We start from the raw sequence: 17905 nt of genomic DNA on the forward strand, positions 1-17905 counted from the left end.
ATTAATAAAAACTAATTTTAGCAGCCACTGCCACAAACAGGGACCACTTTAAGCCTAATGTTTAATAGGAGATTTGTTCTCTCTGGACAGAAGAACTAAAAGGGGTTGTTGGTTTTAAATAAAAGTGCCAGCAGTTCCTGCCTTAATAAGGTTACCAATTTCCAGGTGGCATCTAGAGATCCCCTGTTACTACAGTTGATCTCCAAACAACCAAGATCTGCTCCCCTGCAGAAAAGGCAGCTTTGGAGAATGGATTCTGTGGAATTATATGCTGCTGAATACCCTCCCCAAACACTGCCCTCCCCAGGCATCTTAGAAAATTTTCCAAAAAGATTGGTAGCACATTGAAACAGGCCAGGAAGAGTCAGCAATAAGAGGGAGTTTGAACTAGTATTTTAAAGACAGAAATATTCCCTGAAGATAATTGATTGTGCTCTAGTCCCTGCCCTGAGAAAACAAGCCAGGAGTGGGTTTGGGGGAAGGGGGTCAGAAACCTGTTCTGCTTCTGGATTCCATGCATCCCAAAGTGCCCCCCTCCCCCAAGTTCCTTACGGTGCATAGTTTTGACTGTGCAGAACCAAGCATTGTGTGCATCATTCTTCTGTGCCCATTGAAGTCAGTGGGCTTAGAAGGGTGTAACTCTTGTTTACAGTGGCACTGTCAGCACAGGTAGTACCAAGTTGGCATTGTAGGACCCCAAGGAATAAAGGTATTATATTTGGAGGCTCCATCTATATTTCATGTGAGAAGCAGCCGTCAGAGCCTGAACATGCAAATATGAGAAAAGCAGTTTATTCCAAAAGGTCCTCTGGAGCAAGCAGAAATTATGTACCACATCAGTGGGCAGGTGTTACATTGGCCATCTGATTAGTCAGTCTAGTAGGATGGCAGTCCCAACATCTTAACCCATTGAACAGTACTAAATGTGTAGATACACCACCCCCCCAGCAGGTGCTTGGCTACTTGGGCAGAGAGTGAAACTCTTGGGGATACAGGGTTGTTGCTCCCTTGATCCCAGGAAATATGGCTGTTTTAGTTAACTAAACGATAAGTGCATTGAGACAGGTGTGTGAAGAAGCTTTGAATTTCCTCCCTCAGATGAGCAGGGCAATGCTGTGTTCCTGGAGGCCCACCCTTCCACAAAGTTCTAGTTCCACTTGCAGTAGATGCTTTTCACCCTGCAGCTCTCCTGCTGAGACACAGAGGGTGGCAGGGGTCACTCTTTGGCTGGGAGCCCTCCTCTTCACACCTTCAAGAGGGAGTCTTCGTTCGCATCCCTTTTCAAAATCCTCCTCTGATTCTGCCACCGTCATGTTTTTTTTAACCAACCACGATTTGCATGCGAGTAGCCCTAGACCTCGTCTCCCTGTCCATCCTCTCTCCTCTTGCGCTGCCTCTCATGCTCCATCACCGGCTCTTTCACTTGCCGTTTGGCACACCTAATGCGGGGCACCTGCTTGCACAGTCAGCTTATTTTAGCTTATGTAGAATTTTAACATGATTGCTGTTATATAGAAATACCTTGTGACTCTGCACTTGCGAATTTCCCCCATGTGCATTTTTATTGCAGGACATAAACTAGAGACTGTTTTCCTGGAGAGAGCAGTTTCGGACGCTCACATCTTGGAGCTCTTTTGTCTCCCAGTTGTTTGGAGTGGGATGTAGACTGTGTGCAACTGATAATTTTTTTTCCCCCAGCAGCTCATTAGCCTTAATGGCTGGTCTGCGCAGAGGCTGTTTAAATCAAGCAATAAAGCAGTCTGCAGCCCTTATGGGAGGACATCAGATATTTATCTCCGCGCTTTCTGTGTGAGAGGCAGGACGATAAGGCAGTCCCCTTTCATGAGGAAGCAAAATGCATTATCACCTGCACACCGGTTGGTAGTGAACAAACGCCCAAGGAGTCCATTACCCAGTGGTTTTGGAGTACATTAATGAAATCCTAGGCATGACATTGATGGTCTGTATGCAGACATACTCCAGCCTGATGATTTCAGCAGCCTTTAGACTGGAGTGACTCTGCATCTGATTGCTGTCTTAGTGGCAGACCTTTAGGCTTGCCAACTTCCAGGTGTTGGCTGGAGAGCTGGGACTACAACTGATCTCCAGGTGGCAGGGGTCAGTTCACCTGGAGGAAACGGCCGCTTTGGAAGGTGGACTCTCTGGCATTATACCCCATTGAGGTCTTTCCCTTCTCCAAAGTCCGCCCTCCTCAGACTCCACTCTCAGATCTCCAGCTACAGCCCTTCTATTTCTGGCCGGCTTTGGACAACTAGCTGGCCAGGGCAGGGCAGACCCAGACCAATTCCCCATTAGCCTTATGCTACTCTCATGTTCCTCATCTCTGCAGGGCTTCCATCAGATTTCACGCTATCTGCCCCAGGGCTGCAACTAGGTTCGCCTGTTTTGATCAGCAAACAGAAACTGGGTTTTAGAGGAACTTGTTTGCTGCGCAAAAGAGGCAGAGTGAGTTGCAGCCCTGGGGCAGATAGTGTGAAATCCGACCGAACCCCCATGGAGAAGTGAAGAGTGAGAGCAGCATAAGGCTGGTGGGGAATCGGTCCCAGTCTTCCACTCTGTGAGCAGATGGGAACTTGTTCCTTTGCCTGGGCTGAGCAGCCCTACATTTTGCAGAGCTGCGAGATGCTGACCTATTCTGGCAGATCCATATAAGAATGTTTCCATATACGTAGCCTTTAAAAGGTGAATCTAATTGCACAGCATTTACGCATTTGCTTCTTACATGTTTTGCGCCAGAAATGACATCCTTTCCCAGCAATGTTAATTGTATAAGAAGTGGGCAATCCTGCATTTTAATGTGGCAGGAAACATTGGTAGCCCTGTGCTCTGTAAGTTGAGAATTAGTGGGAGGCTCCCCCCCCCCCTTCAGGCTTTATTGTAATGGATTTCCCAAGTCATTTTCAATGCATAGAGAAGGCTGGGAGTTTAAGCAGCTGTCCCTAATAATCTGTCTGTTAGGTTCTGCTAGAGCCATGTGTGTAGGGGTTGTAATTAATTTCCTCACTGAGCATGGAAGTCGATCAAATTTTGCTTTTTAAAAAAAATTATAGAAGAATCGGCTACACAAAAATAGCCTCAGCAAAGCCTTTCTTTCCTCCTGGCAGGGAATGACAAGAGCATGTGAGGGTTTTATCCTGGTCCTTTAAGAAAACAGGCACAATGCAGCCTTCTCTCCAGCCCTTTAGGCTACGGCAGGAGTTCAAGTTTCAGTGACTTAAGCCATAGTGTTAACCAGGTGATCTTCTGTGAAATATCAGCCTGCCCCTTTCTTATCAGTTTCCTTAAGCGTTTCCCTGAATCTAGAGAGTGCTCAGTAAAACTTCCACCCACTTCATGTATATGAGAGAGTCTTGCATTGTTGCATGCTTGAAGCTGCCTTATACTGAATCAGATCCTTGGTCCATCAAAGTCAGTATTGTCTCCTCAGGCTGGCAGCAGCTCTCCAGGGTCTCATGCAGAGGTCTTTCACATCACCTAACCTTGTGCTCTCAATTGAAAATATGGGGGATTGAATCTGGGGCCTTCTGCATGCCAAGCAGGTGCTCTGTCACTGAGCCACAGCCCCTTCCCCGTGAATAGTGAGGGCTTCTGAAATTGCACCAGATTCTATCAGTTATCAGTTAGCTCCAGGGATGGAATTCTAGCAGGAGTTCCTTTGCATATTAGGCCACACCCCACTGATGTAGCCAATCCTCCAAGAGTTTACAAGGCTCTTTTTTGTAAGCTCTTGGAGGATTGGCTACATCAGGGGTGTGTGGCCTAATCTGCAAAGGAGCTCCTGCTAGAATTCCACCCCTGGTCAGTTTCTGCCCCCCTCCATCCACTTGGGTAAAATGACACTTAGAGTGTAATTTGCACCCTTTCCAGTAACTATGGATTTTTCCCCATGAAAAATCTGTTTAGGTGAATTAATAGCCTCCTTCCATATGACCGTTTTGTACCGGATTTAAGGGATTTAGCTAAATTAGAAGGTGGAGGGCACATAATCTGGAAAACAGAAAACACTGTCAGAACTGGATTGTATTGTATTGTCTATACCAGTATCCCCCAAATTTAGAAAAGGTGAGATACCATTTTTTTTCTGAATTAGAAGCAGCAGTTACTCATACCACTGCCCCAAGGTTTGCCTTTAGCCACACGTGGTCATTACAAGGAAGCAGCAGTGACCAAACAGTGATTCATGCGGACACCAAACATGCATCCTCCTCTGTAAGGGAGACTTGAGGACTCGCAGGAGCCTTGAATTATTTCAGTTAACTTGGAGCAGAAGTCCATCAGTGGCTATTAGCCACAGGGTATTAACGGAACTCTCTGTCTGGGGCAGTGATGCTCTGTATTCTTGGTGCTGGGGGCTGGGGTGCAGTGGGAGGGCTTCTAGTGTCCTGGCCCCACTGGTGGACCTCCTGATGGCACTTGGGGTTTTTTTGGCCACTGTGTGACACAGAGCGTTGGACTGGATGGGCCATTGGATGTTCTCGCTGCACACCAGGGCAGGTAGAGGAGAGTCAGCCAGAGATCCTCCATGAATTTGGTGTCTTTTGCTTGCACAGGATCTGCTGTCTACACTCCTGAGCCTGCACCTGTCAAAATGTCTGCTGCGGTCATCTGAATTAACAAAGGGGACAGCTGACCAAAGGAACCCCCATCCCACTTTGCAGGCAGTTAGCCTTTCTTTCACATTTCTAAGAACCTCAAGCCATAAAATTGCTTAAAAGAACTGCATGTTAAAACTGTTTTAAAATAGTAAATTAAAATGTATGTAAAATATGCTAAAATATAATAAAACAGCTAATTAAATATACTAAAAGTGATAATTAAATCACTAAAACCAGAAGGCTACTTCTGCTTCTTTGCTTTGCAAGCACACTGATAGTTGATGAGAAGCTAGCGTGAGTAAGCAAAAAACCAAAGCATATATAACACCTGTCTTAAGACTTTGCTTGCTCAAAAATCACCTTTAAAAAGAAGCAGCCGGGAAGGGTAATCAAGCAGATAAGAAAACCAGGTTAAGAAGACTCCATTTCTAACCCCTGTCTCTGCTGAGCTCAAGTTCTCATTCTCTCCTACTTCATTTCTCCCTCCCTCCCATGTCTAGAGAAGAACCCACTTAAACTAAAAACAAAAAACGGGAAGATAAGCAGCCGGAGAAGCTAGAGAGGAAATCCAGAAAAGAGAAACAGAATGGAGATAATAAATAAAAGCGCTCTATAAGCAGAGTGCAACAGCATCTTGCTCTCTCCGAGCCAGAACCAAGCTTAACCACAAACTTATCCATGACGGTTACGTGTCCGAGTTCTCTGCCTGAGGCTTCATCTACACACACGACTGAGCTACTAGTGGCCCGCATCTTGGGGATGCTTATTGCTTGCCCATTCCTCTAATGGTGGCTGTTTCAAGGCAGGTCTGCCTGCCAATTTCAAGCCCTACCAGGCATGGATTTTCCCCACTATCCTGAAACACGGGGTATGTGCCACATTGGGCTCCAGTTCTGAGAAGAGCCACCAGTGGCATGTCTAAGAGCCACATGTGTCTTCCAGGCCACAGAGTGTCATTGATATAGAATTTCATCATTGTATAAACTTGAAGGCTGCACTCTGATGTCAGAACACGTCTCTCTCTGTTCACAATGGGTCCAAGCCTGGCTTGTTACCATGCTTGCATGCTCCCTCCCCTTGCATAGAGCACAGTCAAAGACTTTGTGGTGTCAGAAGCCTTCAGACTTCCAGTTTGATGTGACATCTGAATGCATTCCCCTCCCCGGGCAAAAAATAGGAATTCTGGTCTGCAGAGAGGAAGCAAATGCCAGTTTACTCAGGTGCCTGCATTATGATGAAGTTGGCATTATCCACCAGTGTTGTGGGGTACTGAACACTCCTTGACAGAGCAGCAGCTGATCCTACTGCTCTGAAACCCACATAAGACTGCCATAGCATGTAATTACCGGGCCTCATGTGACTAAGTGGAGCCAATCAGATTCATTTTTGTGTTCAGCAGGAAACACAGACAATGGTAGTGTGTTGTAGGTAGTGTGTTGTAGCAACTGTCTTCCCACAGTTGCTGTCTGCATCCTACTGTGAATTTTTGGATGTTCATCGGTGTCAAAGGCCCATGCCCAGCGCTAGTTGTGCACCATGTCTTTTGATGTGCATTTGGACAAAGGCCTCTTCTTTATAGATGGGAATCATACTCAGTGTTTTTGAGAAGAACTGGTTCCATTTTAATTATAAGTACATAAGAGAAGCCATGTTGGATCAGGCCAATGGCCCATCCACTCCAACATTATGTGTCACACAGTGGCCAAAAAAACCCAGGTGCCATCAGGAAGTCCATCAGTGGAGCCAGGGCACTGGAAACCCTCCCACTGTTGCCCCTCCAAGCACCAAGAATACAGAGCATCACTGCCCCAGACAGAGAGAGTTCCATCTATATCTATAATCAGGGTTTGAAATAGGCAATCAGTTTGTGGGGATTTTGTGGGAAGGGTGAACTGGGGCTTTTCCCCCATTCCCATTTCCTCCACTCTGGTCTCCTCATTCTGATCCCAGCAGAAATAAGATCATTTCCAATGTCTTTGTGTAATTTTTGCTCATCTCTGAATTTCCTATAAATGTCTACATGTCCTCCCTGTGCTCAGAAAGGTAGTTAAAACCAGCCTCTGTGCCATCACAGCATGGCACACGCAGGAAGGTGGGAGGCGTTCTCCAAAGCGCAGCCGTTCAAGCCCACAGGCATCAGCCAGCAGGTTCCAAGAATGCATTAAATAGACAAAAAGAATATCTTTGCACTCCTTTCCATCCACTCTGGGATTAAGTTTCGGAGCCAGCTGTGACAAGAGATACGAGATGTGCTGGGTAGTTCTTCAAGTAACAAGGGACCTGTAGACAGTTTCTACATTTAGCCAGTTCTTTGGCAGCCGATCTAGAAGTCGAGGCAAAACAGTTCTTGCTTGAAAGCACCTTTCCTAACAAGGAGAGTGTGTGTGCGCCTGCGTGTGGGTGGGTGTGTGTCCCTTCCAGCCAGCTTAAATACCTAAATATCTTAATCATTGTCAAGGCTCCATTATCTCCTAGAATATCAAACGGCACCTTGAGTTTGAAGCATTTATCCGGCTTGTAATTGTTGCAGATGCTGCAGCGTTTCACATCCAGCGAAGGCCAAACAAAGCTTCATAAAACACTGTCTCAAGGAGAGATTGGAAAACTGGCAGCTGCACAGAAGGCTGTGGTTACAGATGGAAGGTATAAAAGTCTGGCAGTGGGGGTGGGGGGGAGGGAACAGCTTTCGCCTTTTTTTTTTTCCCCTGGCATGCGCACCAATTTCCTGTACGTGGGCGTATTTCACGAAGGCTTTTCTGGCCATTTACACAGCCTCGCTCCATTTTTAAACATAAATTATTCATGTTTTGTTTCCCTTGTACACTGATGCAGATTTAAGGCTATCAGTGTGGTTCGAATTTGCAGCGTCCAGTCTCTGGAGATGATAGCGGGAAAGATTTGAGTACAGGAAGGAGCGAGCTGTGATTAGAACACGCCACCTGAGACCCTGAAGCACGCGGGACGTTGCCTGTTTCATGCAGATAGTTTAATGTTGGCTAATTTATTCCATAAAAATCAATCTGTGGCGCTTACGGCTAAACACAGTATTTTCCCTGAAAATAAATCCTACTGATGAGTGACGTACTTTTTCTTACAGTCAGCAACAACAAAAAAGATGAACTGTGAAAACTTTTGTATGTAGTTTTCCCAGCGGAATGGCTTATCCCATGGCTGGCTGCGTATTTCACACCAATTAGGGAAGCATTTGCGAATGCGAAGATTGGGTCTTTCAGCTATGAAAGATCAATAATAGTAATCATGTGCCATCGCAGCCGACTCATGGCAACCCCAGGAACCATGAAGTTTTCGAGGCAAGAGATGAGCCGAGGTGGTCATCACTGCCTTCCTCTGCTTAGCAACCCCAGTTTTCCTTGGTGGTCCCCCATCCAAGTATTGGCCATGCTTGACCCTGCTTAGCTTCTAAACTCTGACAAGATTAGGCTAAGTCAGGGCTATTTATGCAGCTAAAAAAATAATGGGCAAATCTGTTGTGTGGCAGTAAGTTTGGGTCTTTGAGGTGGATCGTAGCTCTCTTTACTAGTGGTGCAGCAATAGGAAAAAAGTGAAGGAAGACTTGTGCAGAGTGTCTCCATTTCATAAGGTTGAAAGAAACTTTTTAAAGGCTCCTTCAAAGAGCCCTGTGGCGCAGAGTGGTAAAGCTGCAGTACTGCAGCCGGAGCTCTCTGCTCACAACCTGAGTTTGATCCCGACGGAAGCTGGGTTCAGGTAGCCAGCTCAAGGTTGACTCAGCCTTCCATCCTTCTGAGGTTGGGAAAATAAGTCCTCAGCTTGCTGCGGGGAAAGTGTAAATGACTGGAGAAGGCAAGGGCAAGCCACCCCGAAAAAAGTCTGATGTGAAAACGGGAAAGCAACATCACCCTAGAGTCGGAAATGACTGGTGTTTGCACAGGGGACTACAAATATACCTATCTGAAGTGACAAGAATGCCATTTCGCATATTAAAAAGTTGCACCCCTGCGTAAAACCTCCCATTTTCCAAAACTTTTCCCCGCAAGGTGCAGGAGAAGGTGGTTTCCATGGCAGAAAGAACACCTGCAGCTGAATGAGCCACCGGATTGTAGGCAGCAGTCTCTCTTTCTTTTCTTTTTGTCTTTAGCAGACCTCAGAGGGCCAAGATGAGATTCTGGGGGAAAGGGAGGCAAGGGGAGAAGAAGAGCACCAGGGAGAAGCTTGCAACCCAGCCGGAGCTGCTGGAGCTGTGCCCGGATCAGGACCCCATGGGCCGAGAGATGGTTTCAGGGCTGCTGCTGGATGAAGGTAAAAGCAAAAGAGGCTTCCCAGCCATCTGACATACAGGTGTGGGGAAGGGGCTGTGACTCAGTGATCTGTATGCAATACATCCCAGGTTCAGTTTCCAGTAGCCATTCAAACATCAGCTAAAACCGCAGTTTAAATCTAAACCAAAAATGGTTAGCATGGCTGTAGACCTTAGGTGGCCAAACTGCGGCTCGGAAGCCACATGTGGCTCTTTCACACATATTGTGTGGCTCTCAAAGCTCCAACTGTCCTGTCAGCTAGCTTGGAGAAGGCATTTCTCTCTTTAAATCTCTTCTCCAAGCCAAGCCAGTCAGCTGCTTGAAGAATACATTTAAAGTTAAAGTTGCTTTCTTTCCACCTCTCCCTCCCTCCCTTTATCTTGCAGCTCTCAAACACCTTGCATTTATTCTATGTGGCTCTGATGTTAAGCAAGTTTGGCCACCCCTACTTTAGACAGTAGATTTGGGGGCTGACTTTTCTTTAGAAGAGTCACTGAAGAATCGCTGCCAGAGACGGCAGTCCTGAGGTAGGAGGACCAATAGTCTCTCTCAGTCAGAATCAGAGTCACTTTCCTACATTTGTGTATGTCCCTATTTCAGGCGGCGAGTTGCCTTGCTTATATATGAGGCACAGAGAATACTTTTGAGGCAGGGATGCCATCGTGCGTGTATTGCTTTAGTACTGATTGTGTTAATAACAGCTGCTAGGAAAGATATCTTAGCACAGGGGTCACAGTATGCCCCGGATCTGGTTCTCCAAGTTGACCCATCAGGGCTTTGTGCCTATAACTGGGGCAGTTGTCTTCACTGCATACACCAGAGCAGGAAAGTATGCTGTTTGTTATGTAGGCATTCTTGATGAAAGAGTCTTCAATTTCTTTGCACCGGTAGAGCTGGGTCACCATCACCTGACTCCCCCAAGGAGCCCCGAATTGTCTGGCATCTACCGGCGGGAATGTAAAGAAAACAAAGAGCCTTCGCCCAAGGTGAAGCGCAAGCGTAGCCTGAAAATCAGCAGTGTCACTATGGAACCTGCGCAGTGGCAGAACGATGCTCTTCAAATCATAACCAGCGCCAGTGACTTGAAAAGCATGGACGAGTTTCTCTTGAAAAAGGTATCACGAGAGGCAGGCAAAAGGCCTGTGTGTATCATGCTACGTGGAAAGATACTGATGGAGGACTTTCTCAGTATTGTTTCGTTCCCCATTTCCCAGAAGTCTTTGGCTGACCACTGTTGAGGATGGGTGTTAGATGGGAGGGACAATTTAGTCTTGTCCAATAAGGATGTTCCTCTAAATAATAGGAATTTTGTTAGTACTTGTTAGGTGGAATACAGCAGAAGAGACCTTTATAATTTTGTTAGTACTTGTTAGGTGGAATACAGCAGAAGAGACCTTTATAAAGGCTTGGAGGAGGGAGGGCAGTGTATCCCTGTGTACTTTGCACATAGATACACCGTGTATACACATCCCGGGGGGGTGGGGTCAGTGGGGGGCAGGCCACTCAGGAGGGGAGGGCAGGTATGCCCCTCTGCAACAGTTTCCCTAAATACACTTATTTCTCCCATGGAAGTGAACAACTGCCATTCATTCCTACTGGACCAGTTCTACATGTTTTTGGTTTTTTTTGGGGGGGGGGGCAAAATTTAAAAAAATGACGCCACTTATGGGCCCATTCTATCTTATGGGTTCATAGAATATAATAGACTCCATGCCCAATTTGGCGTGCCCCACTCCGGCGGCACCCGGGGCAGGTGCCCCCTCTGCTCCCCCCTAGATCCAGCCCTGCATTCCTGGGCATAAAAGAAAACAATTACACTATAGGCCACCCTTCTTGGGGGCTGAATTTGCTGCTTTCATCTGGTAATCCCAATATCTGGGAGGGGAGGTAAATTTAGCCCCCCTTCAGCTGTGCTCCAGGTGGTGTTTCTTGACAACATCTTGAGTTTGGTCAACTACAGGGGATAATTTCAGATATCTTTAGATCGGGGCCCACGGCTTCGACTGAGCCCTTCATTTCCCACTCCCTCTTTCACTCAAGACGTATTGAAACCTAGTGCTGCCTTACAACTGATGTTCTGTGCCTTGCAGATGAACGATCTGGACAGCGAAGACTGCAAGAAAGACACTTTGGTGGATGTTGTGTTCAAAAAAGCCTTGAAAGAATTCCGACAAAACATCTTCAGCTTCTACTCTTCAGCTTTGGCAGTAAGTCTTCAGGGCTGCTGCGTTTGAAGTTGAGGCAGCAAGGGGGAAGCACTTGCTGGTGCTTCCAAATGGCAGAGTTCTGCACTAGGGATGGGCACAGACTGGCTCACAAAGAAAAGTTCATGATGAATTTTGGGACAGTTGGTGGCTTGTGAACTGAAGTTTGTGGCCAATTAACTGACATGAACTTTCAAGCGGTTCCTACCGGTTCGTGAATGGATCCATTTCCAGACGGACTGTCCCTGACTCTCCACTCAAAATGTTTACCAAACGTCAAAGAAAAGGAGAGAGATTGTAGAGGAGTGGGCAGCAGGACAATACATCATTTCCCATAAAGTGGTGGCGTTAGAAATTGCTGTCAAATCGCAACCAACTTATAGCAACCCCATAGGGCAGGGGTGGCCAACGGTAGCGCTCCAGATGTTTTTGCCTACAACCCCCATCAGCCCCAGCCAGTATGGTTGATGGCTGGGGCTGGTGGGAGTTGTAGGCAAAAAACATCTGGAGAGCTACCTTTGGCCACCCCTGCCATAGGGTTTTCAAGGCAAGGAGACATTCAGAGGTGACTTGCCATTGCCTGTCTATGTAAGCATATAAGAGAAGCCATGTTGTGATCAGGCCAATGGCCCATCCAGTCCAACACTCTGTACACAGTGGCCAAAAAACCCAGGTGCCATCAGGATGTCCATCAGTGAGATCAAGACACTCGAAGCCCTCTCACTGTGGGCCCCCCCCCCCACAAGCACCAAGAATACGGAGCATCACTGCCCCAGACAGAGAGTTCCAACAATATGCTGTGGCTAATAGACACTGATGGACCTCTGCTCCAGATGTTTATCCAATCCCCTCTTGAAGCTGCCTATGCTTGTTGCTACCACCACCTCCTGTAGCAGTGAATTTCACGTGTTAATCCCCCTTTGGGTGAAGAAGGACTTCCTTTTATCCGTTCTAACCCGACCGCTCAGTAATTTCACTGAATGTCCACGAGTTCTCGTATTGTGAGAAAGGGGGAAAAGTACTTCTTTCTCTACCTTCTCTGTCCCATGCATAATCTTGTAAACCTCTATCATGTCACCCCTCAGTCGACGTTTCTATGTGTAACAATCCAGGTTATTTCTTGGTGGTCTCCTATCCAAATGCTAACCAAGGCCAACCCTGCCTAGCTTCTGAGCTCTGGCGAGATCAGGCTCCCATAAAGAAGAACATTGCATTCATTTCTGAATGCTTCTCCCAAGTTTTTTTCTTTCATCTTCAGTCCTATCAGAGGAAGGGTTCTTTTCCTTTTGTAATGTCAGAGAACTGTAGGGACCAGAAGGACCCCCTCCTAAGACAAGCATCTCCACACAAGGCCTAACTAGTCTGTCCTGAAGATCATGATGGCTAGAGAAAGCTGGAACAAAGGAAGCAACTTGTGTGATGCCTCCAGGCAAACGATTCTGGCCTAAAATAATAATATATTTTTTTAAAAAATGAGAACAATGGTTTTGAAATGGGGCTGGATTGTCCTTTTGAGGATCACCCTTGTCCAAAATAAAATGCAAAAATCAGTCAACACTGTATTTTTAGTATTTATAAATACTTAGCATTAGTGAGCAACAGGCTATATTTTGTGGCAGTTGTGCGCATTACTCAGAGGCAAGCCAAATTTGCCATCAAGCCTCCCTGAGCTTCCTCCCTTGTCTGGGTTCCTCCTCCTTCCTCCTGGGTCTTGACCTGCAGTGAATCCCTGCCTCAGAGGAGAAAGCAAGATGATAGACTGAAATTGGGGAAAATGCGCAGAGCCAAATCTCTCTTTTGGCTGCGGAAGGCAGAGGAGGCCAACATCTGCAGTTCCAGAGTCCACAGTGAGAAATGCAGTTGCGGCATCAATAGCCTGGATTGCAGCTCAAGACAATGAAGTATTCTGCACATCCGGAAGTGCTGCATAAACAACCTGTAATGATTGTCAAGCACTTCATACCTTTAAAGTATTACCATGCTCAGAAATAACGAAAACAAGTCAGTGTGCAAATATCCTTGTGTGCGCAGGTGTAAAGTGCCAGCAGGTCACAGCTGACTTACGGCAACCCATCAAGGGGCTTTTAAGGCAAGTGAGAAACAGAGATGGTTTGCCATTGCCTTCCTCTGCAGAGGCTTCCCTTCCAAGTATTGACCCTGCTTAGCTTCCGAGATCTGACTTGTCTGGGCTGTAGCCAGGAAGGCCATGCTGCCTTCCTTCCAAAAATATCCTTAATCTGCATAACTGAAATCTAAATCAGGATTTCTCAGCCCAGATCTTTAGTCATTTGCTGCAGAATGCTGAGTCCAGTCCTCCACTCACATCTCCTACCCGGCTGTCAAAATTCCAACTATGCGAATCAAAGAAAACACTGAAAGTCTTTCCTCTCCCCCCCCCTCCCCATTTCTTCTCTGTGCTACTTAGATGGGTGATGGAAAGAGCATCCGGTACAAAGACCTCCACGCGTTGTTTGAACAGATTCTGGAGAAAACGATGAGGCTTGAACAGAGGGACTGGAGTGAATCCCCTGTCCGGGTCTGGGTCAATACCTTCAAAGTGTTTTTGGACGAATATATGACGGAATATATGCCTTTGGATTACACTGCCTCCAAGGTAAGAAGAAGAAGAAGATATTGGATTTATATCCCGCCCTCCACTCCGAAGAGTCTCAGAGCAGCTCACAATCTCCTTTACCTTCCTCCCCCACAACAGACACCCTGTGAGGTGGGTGGGGCTGGAGAGGGCTCTCACAGCAGCTGCCCTTTCAAAGACAACTCTGAGAGAGCTATGGCTGACCCAAGGCCATGCTAGCAGGTGCAAGTGAGTGGGGAATCAAACCCGGTTCTCCCAGATAAGAGTCCGCACACTTAACCACTACACCAAACTGGCTGTGGCAGCCTCAAGTGATAATCAGTTCTTGGTCCACTGGGATGAGGGTCTTGTTCTTCACATGCTTTAAAGCAGCGGTCCCCAGCCTTTTTGGCACCAGGGACCGATTTTGTGGAAGACAATTTTACAACGGACTGGGGGTGGTGGTGGTTTTGGGATGATACAGTTGTGCACTTTATTTGTAATGTTTGGTATGGTGGTTACGTGTGCGGACTCTTACCTGGGAGAACTGGGTTTGATTCCCCACTCCTCCACTTACAGCTGCTGGAATGGCCTTGGGTCAGCCATAGCTCTCTCAGAGCTGTCCTTGAAAGGGCAGCTTCTTGGAGAGCTCTCTCAGTCCCACCTACCTCACAGGGTGTTTGTTTTGGGGGAGGAAGATAAAGGAGATTGTGAGCTGCTCTGAGACTCTAAAATTCGGAGTGGAGGGCAGGATATAAATCCAATGTCATCTTATTATTACTACTCCATTGTAATATATAATGAAATAATTATACAACTCACGGCCATGTTGCTAACAGACCATGGACCAGGGGTTGGGGACCCCTGCCTTAAAGGATCTCCCTGTTATGGCTTTATGGCTTGTTGAAGCCTTGTTTAGAAAAAACAGTTGCAAGCTTGCTTCTGAAATATCGCTTTCAACCACACCCTTGCCCTACTTAATATTATTTAACATAGTCTCTGGTTGGTATGTTAAATAACCAGGGCCTCTGGAAAGATCTAGCTTGAAAATTCGCACAGACTGCCGCAAGATCATAGAATATTGAGTAAAGTATTCCATTGGAGGGTGGATACCCATGGTCCAGTATAACCTGGATGCTTGTGGGCCACTCAGTTTGGAAAAGGCAAACAGATGAAGCGATATCCTGCATCGTTTTTACATGCCACAATTGTATGCTTCTGTCTGGTGTCTGTCATTCTGGAAGGGACTGAAATCTGTTAGGCAGAGCAGGAAACATGGAAGAGGGGGAGAGCAGTGGGGAGGGGCGATTCTTGGCACCAGAACTGAGAGCAATTTAGCATGGTGGTCCCTTTGTAATAGTTTTGCTGAGAGGAAGCTGCTCGTTGATGATTCCAAAGGGAAGCAGGCAAACAGTGGTGAAAAGCAAAAACAGGATGGTTTTTTCTCTCTTCTTACTCCTGTGCCATGTTCACGTGGAAGGAAAAATGTTAGAAGCAGGTATTTGGGGGGGGGGGGGGGGGAGACAGGCTTGGCTGTTCATCTTTGACCTTCCATAAATTGGAGCTATGTCAGTATTTGCACTGGCCATGGAACCAGGATCCTGGTCTCTGCTAGCCACCTTTAAACCAGCTAAAAAGACTTTTTACGGGGTGATTTGCCATTGCCTTCCCCAGTCATCTAACCTTCCCCCCCCCCCCCCCCAGCAAGCTGGTACTCATTTTATCGACCTCGGAAGGATGGAAGGCTGCATCAACCTTGAGCCGGCTACCTGAACCCAGCTTCCGCCGGGATTGAACTCAGGTCATGAGCAGAGAGCTCGGACTGCAGTACTGCAGCTTTACCACTCTGCATCTTACCCGTGTCTTAATGAATGCCAGCATGCCCAAGGGCTTGAAGTGGTATGATAGAAGGATGTCTCAGGCAGGAGAAGGCCTGTTAGATAGGGAAGCTGTCTCGTGATCTCCGTCAAAGGCTTTAATTGTGCAGAAGGTCATATGAGTTGGTGGAATGAAATGCAGCAAATGGTACATCAGAGTTCAGGGGGTTCTCGTCTCTGATGTAGTTTCTTCTGTTCTTCTAGATGACCAAAACGGAAAGGAAGAAGAGAAGGAAGAAGGAAGCAGATGTTGTAAGTGGAAATTCTTCTTTCTGGATGAATTTAACTTAGACTTCAGATTAATCTGAGCGGTAAGGATTAATGGTGCAGAAGGACAGTTCCTGAAAGGGTGTCCTTGACTGTGACTGCTGCTCATAAATGTGTATAAAATTGATTTTGCTTTGATTTTTGTGCCTACTGCATCAATACACATTTAGAGCTGAGATTCAATCGTATCAGGCCCGTATGGCTTCTTCTCATTTGCCTGGACCCATAGTATGAGGCGTCCCTTAGCAGGACATGAATCTGAAATGAAAAGTCTAGCCTATCGTCGTAACAGATGGAGAGTCACAAGGAAATATTTTTATAGTCTGTAGACAGAGCCACCTGATCTAATGCTGCTGTGCCACCTAGTGAAGCAAGTCAGATCTGCAGACCAGCAACAGATGTTACATATATAATGTTGTTAGCTGGCCCCAGAGTGTAGTCATAGGATGGCTATACTCAGGACCTTTTTTTGTAGCAGGAACTCCTTTGCATATTAGGCCACACACCCCTAATGTAGCCAATCCTCCAACAGCTTACAGAGCTCTTTGTACAGGACCTACTGTAAGCTCCAGGAGGATTGGTTACATCAGGGGTGGGTGGCCTAATATACAAATGAATTCCTGCTACAAAAATAGCCCTGGCTATACTAATACTAATTTTTCCACATTTCTTGCTACTTAGCCGTGGATGACAATGCTATGAACCTCTAGAGCAAACCTTAATGTGTTTTCAGCCTTTCTTTTTACCTTTATAGGCGTGTGCATTTGTGATCCAGTTCACTACAACCAACCCACTAAGCCCTATTTTGCACTAATGCATCTGTTCTAGAATGTGCGGGTATGGTTATTGTATCAATTTTCTAGTTTAATTGTGCTCTCCAAGTTAGGTAGCCTTCCTTGAAAGGAGGACTGTAGCCTTGCATAAATCATCACGGATGGTGGAATTCTGAGCGCATCGCCCCTTCCCCCGCTCCATCCTGAAGAGAACGGTGTCTTAGGAATCACCTACCAACTTATCAGTATTCATGATCCTGACAGTGCCATTGATTCATAACTGTACAGTGTTGAATATGAATTTTGACGATTTAGAATGCCATAATCTATCCATGAGCAAACCTTGATAGAAGTTATCTGTGAGCACTGAGTCTTTCTTTCCGCTCTCTAGGCCAGGGTTCCCTAACCTCTCTGAGCCTGCGGGCACCTTTAGCATTCTGACAGAGGGCAGTGGGCACTGGCACAAAATGGCTACCATGGAAGGCGGAGCTAGACACAAAATGGCTGCTGCAGATTACTTTCAGACACAAAGTAAAGATCCTTGTGCTGTGGTGGCAGCTGCTGCCAAAGCAACATTGTTTAAAATCTTCAGAGCCAATCAAAACTCCAGTGGCCAATCAGAAACCTTGCTGGGCAAAAGCCCCACCTGGCTTGACCCATTCTTTAAAAATACTTGATGGGTGCACAAATAGGTGTCGGTAGGTATCATGGCTGGGGACCCCTGTTCTAAAGGACTTCCAGAACTCCTTCCCATTCTTAAGAGCCAGTTTGGTGTAGTGGTTAAGTGTGTGGACTCTTATCTGGGAGAACCGGGTTTGATTCTCCACTCCTCCACTTGCACCTGCTGGAATGGCCTTGGGTCAGCCATAGCTATCAGGAGTTGTCCTTGAAAGGACAGCTGCTGTGAGAGCCCTCTCAGCCCCACCCACCTCACAGGGTGTCTGTTGTGGGAGGAGAAGATGTGGGAGATTGTAAGCCGCTCTGACTCTCTGATTCAGAGAGAAGGGTGGGGTATAAATCTGCAGTCTTCTTCTTCACATCCATTCCCAAGAGTTTAAAATTCCAGAGGGATAGCTGAGTTAGTTTGTTGTATTCAAGGCAGCAGTGTCTTGTTAGACCTCAAAAACTAACAAATTTATCATGACATTAAGCGCTTGTGAATCTGTAATTGCACGAAGCTAGTTAAGCTGGCAAAAACCGATGCCACGATATATTTGTTAGTATATAAGTTGCCACAGGGCTCTTTGTCGCTGTGAATTTATGCTTTGAAAAGCAGCAATCGATAGATGCTGTGATTGGCAAACACACTGCCTCTTGGA

At 46.5% G+C, this 17905-nt stretch overlaps 1 protein-coding gene across 11 annotated transcripts in view; it reads left to right on the top strand.

The window, feature by feature from the left end:
* MYO9A (myosin IXA) overlaps positions 1-17905 on the top strand; it is a 215298-nt gene that overhangs the window by 170630 nt on the left and 26763 nt on the right. For 6 of the 11 annotated variants that reach the window (XM_060260402.1, XM_060260406.1, XM_060260404.1 and 3 more), the window contains 6 exons: positions 7147-7259; positions 8734-8894; positions 9785-10008; positions 10984-11100; positions 13523-13711; positions 15751-15798. In XM_060260402.1, coding sequence (XP_060116385.1) covers positions 7147-7259; positions 8734-8894; positions 9785-10008; positions 10984-11100; positions 13523-13711; positions 15751-15798 — 852 coding nt within the window. The remainder of the gene's footprint in view (positions 1-7146; positions 7260-8733; positions 8895-9784; positions 10009-10983; positions 11101-13522; positions 13712-15750; positions 15799-17905) is intronic. The other 5 variants (XM_060260403.1, XM_060260407.1, XM_060260405.1 and 2 more) reach the window with 1 other exon arrangement.

The sequence above is a fragment of the Heteronotia binoei genome, chromosome 19, assembly GCF_032191835.1.
Source record: "Heteronotia binoei isolate CCM8104 ecotype False Entrance Well chromosome 19, APGP_CSIRO_Hbin_v1, whole genome shotgun sequence".
Taxonomy (NCBI): Eukaryota; Metazoa; Chordata; class Lepidosauria; order Squamata; family Gekkonidae; genus Heteronotia; species Heteronotia binoei.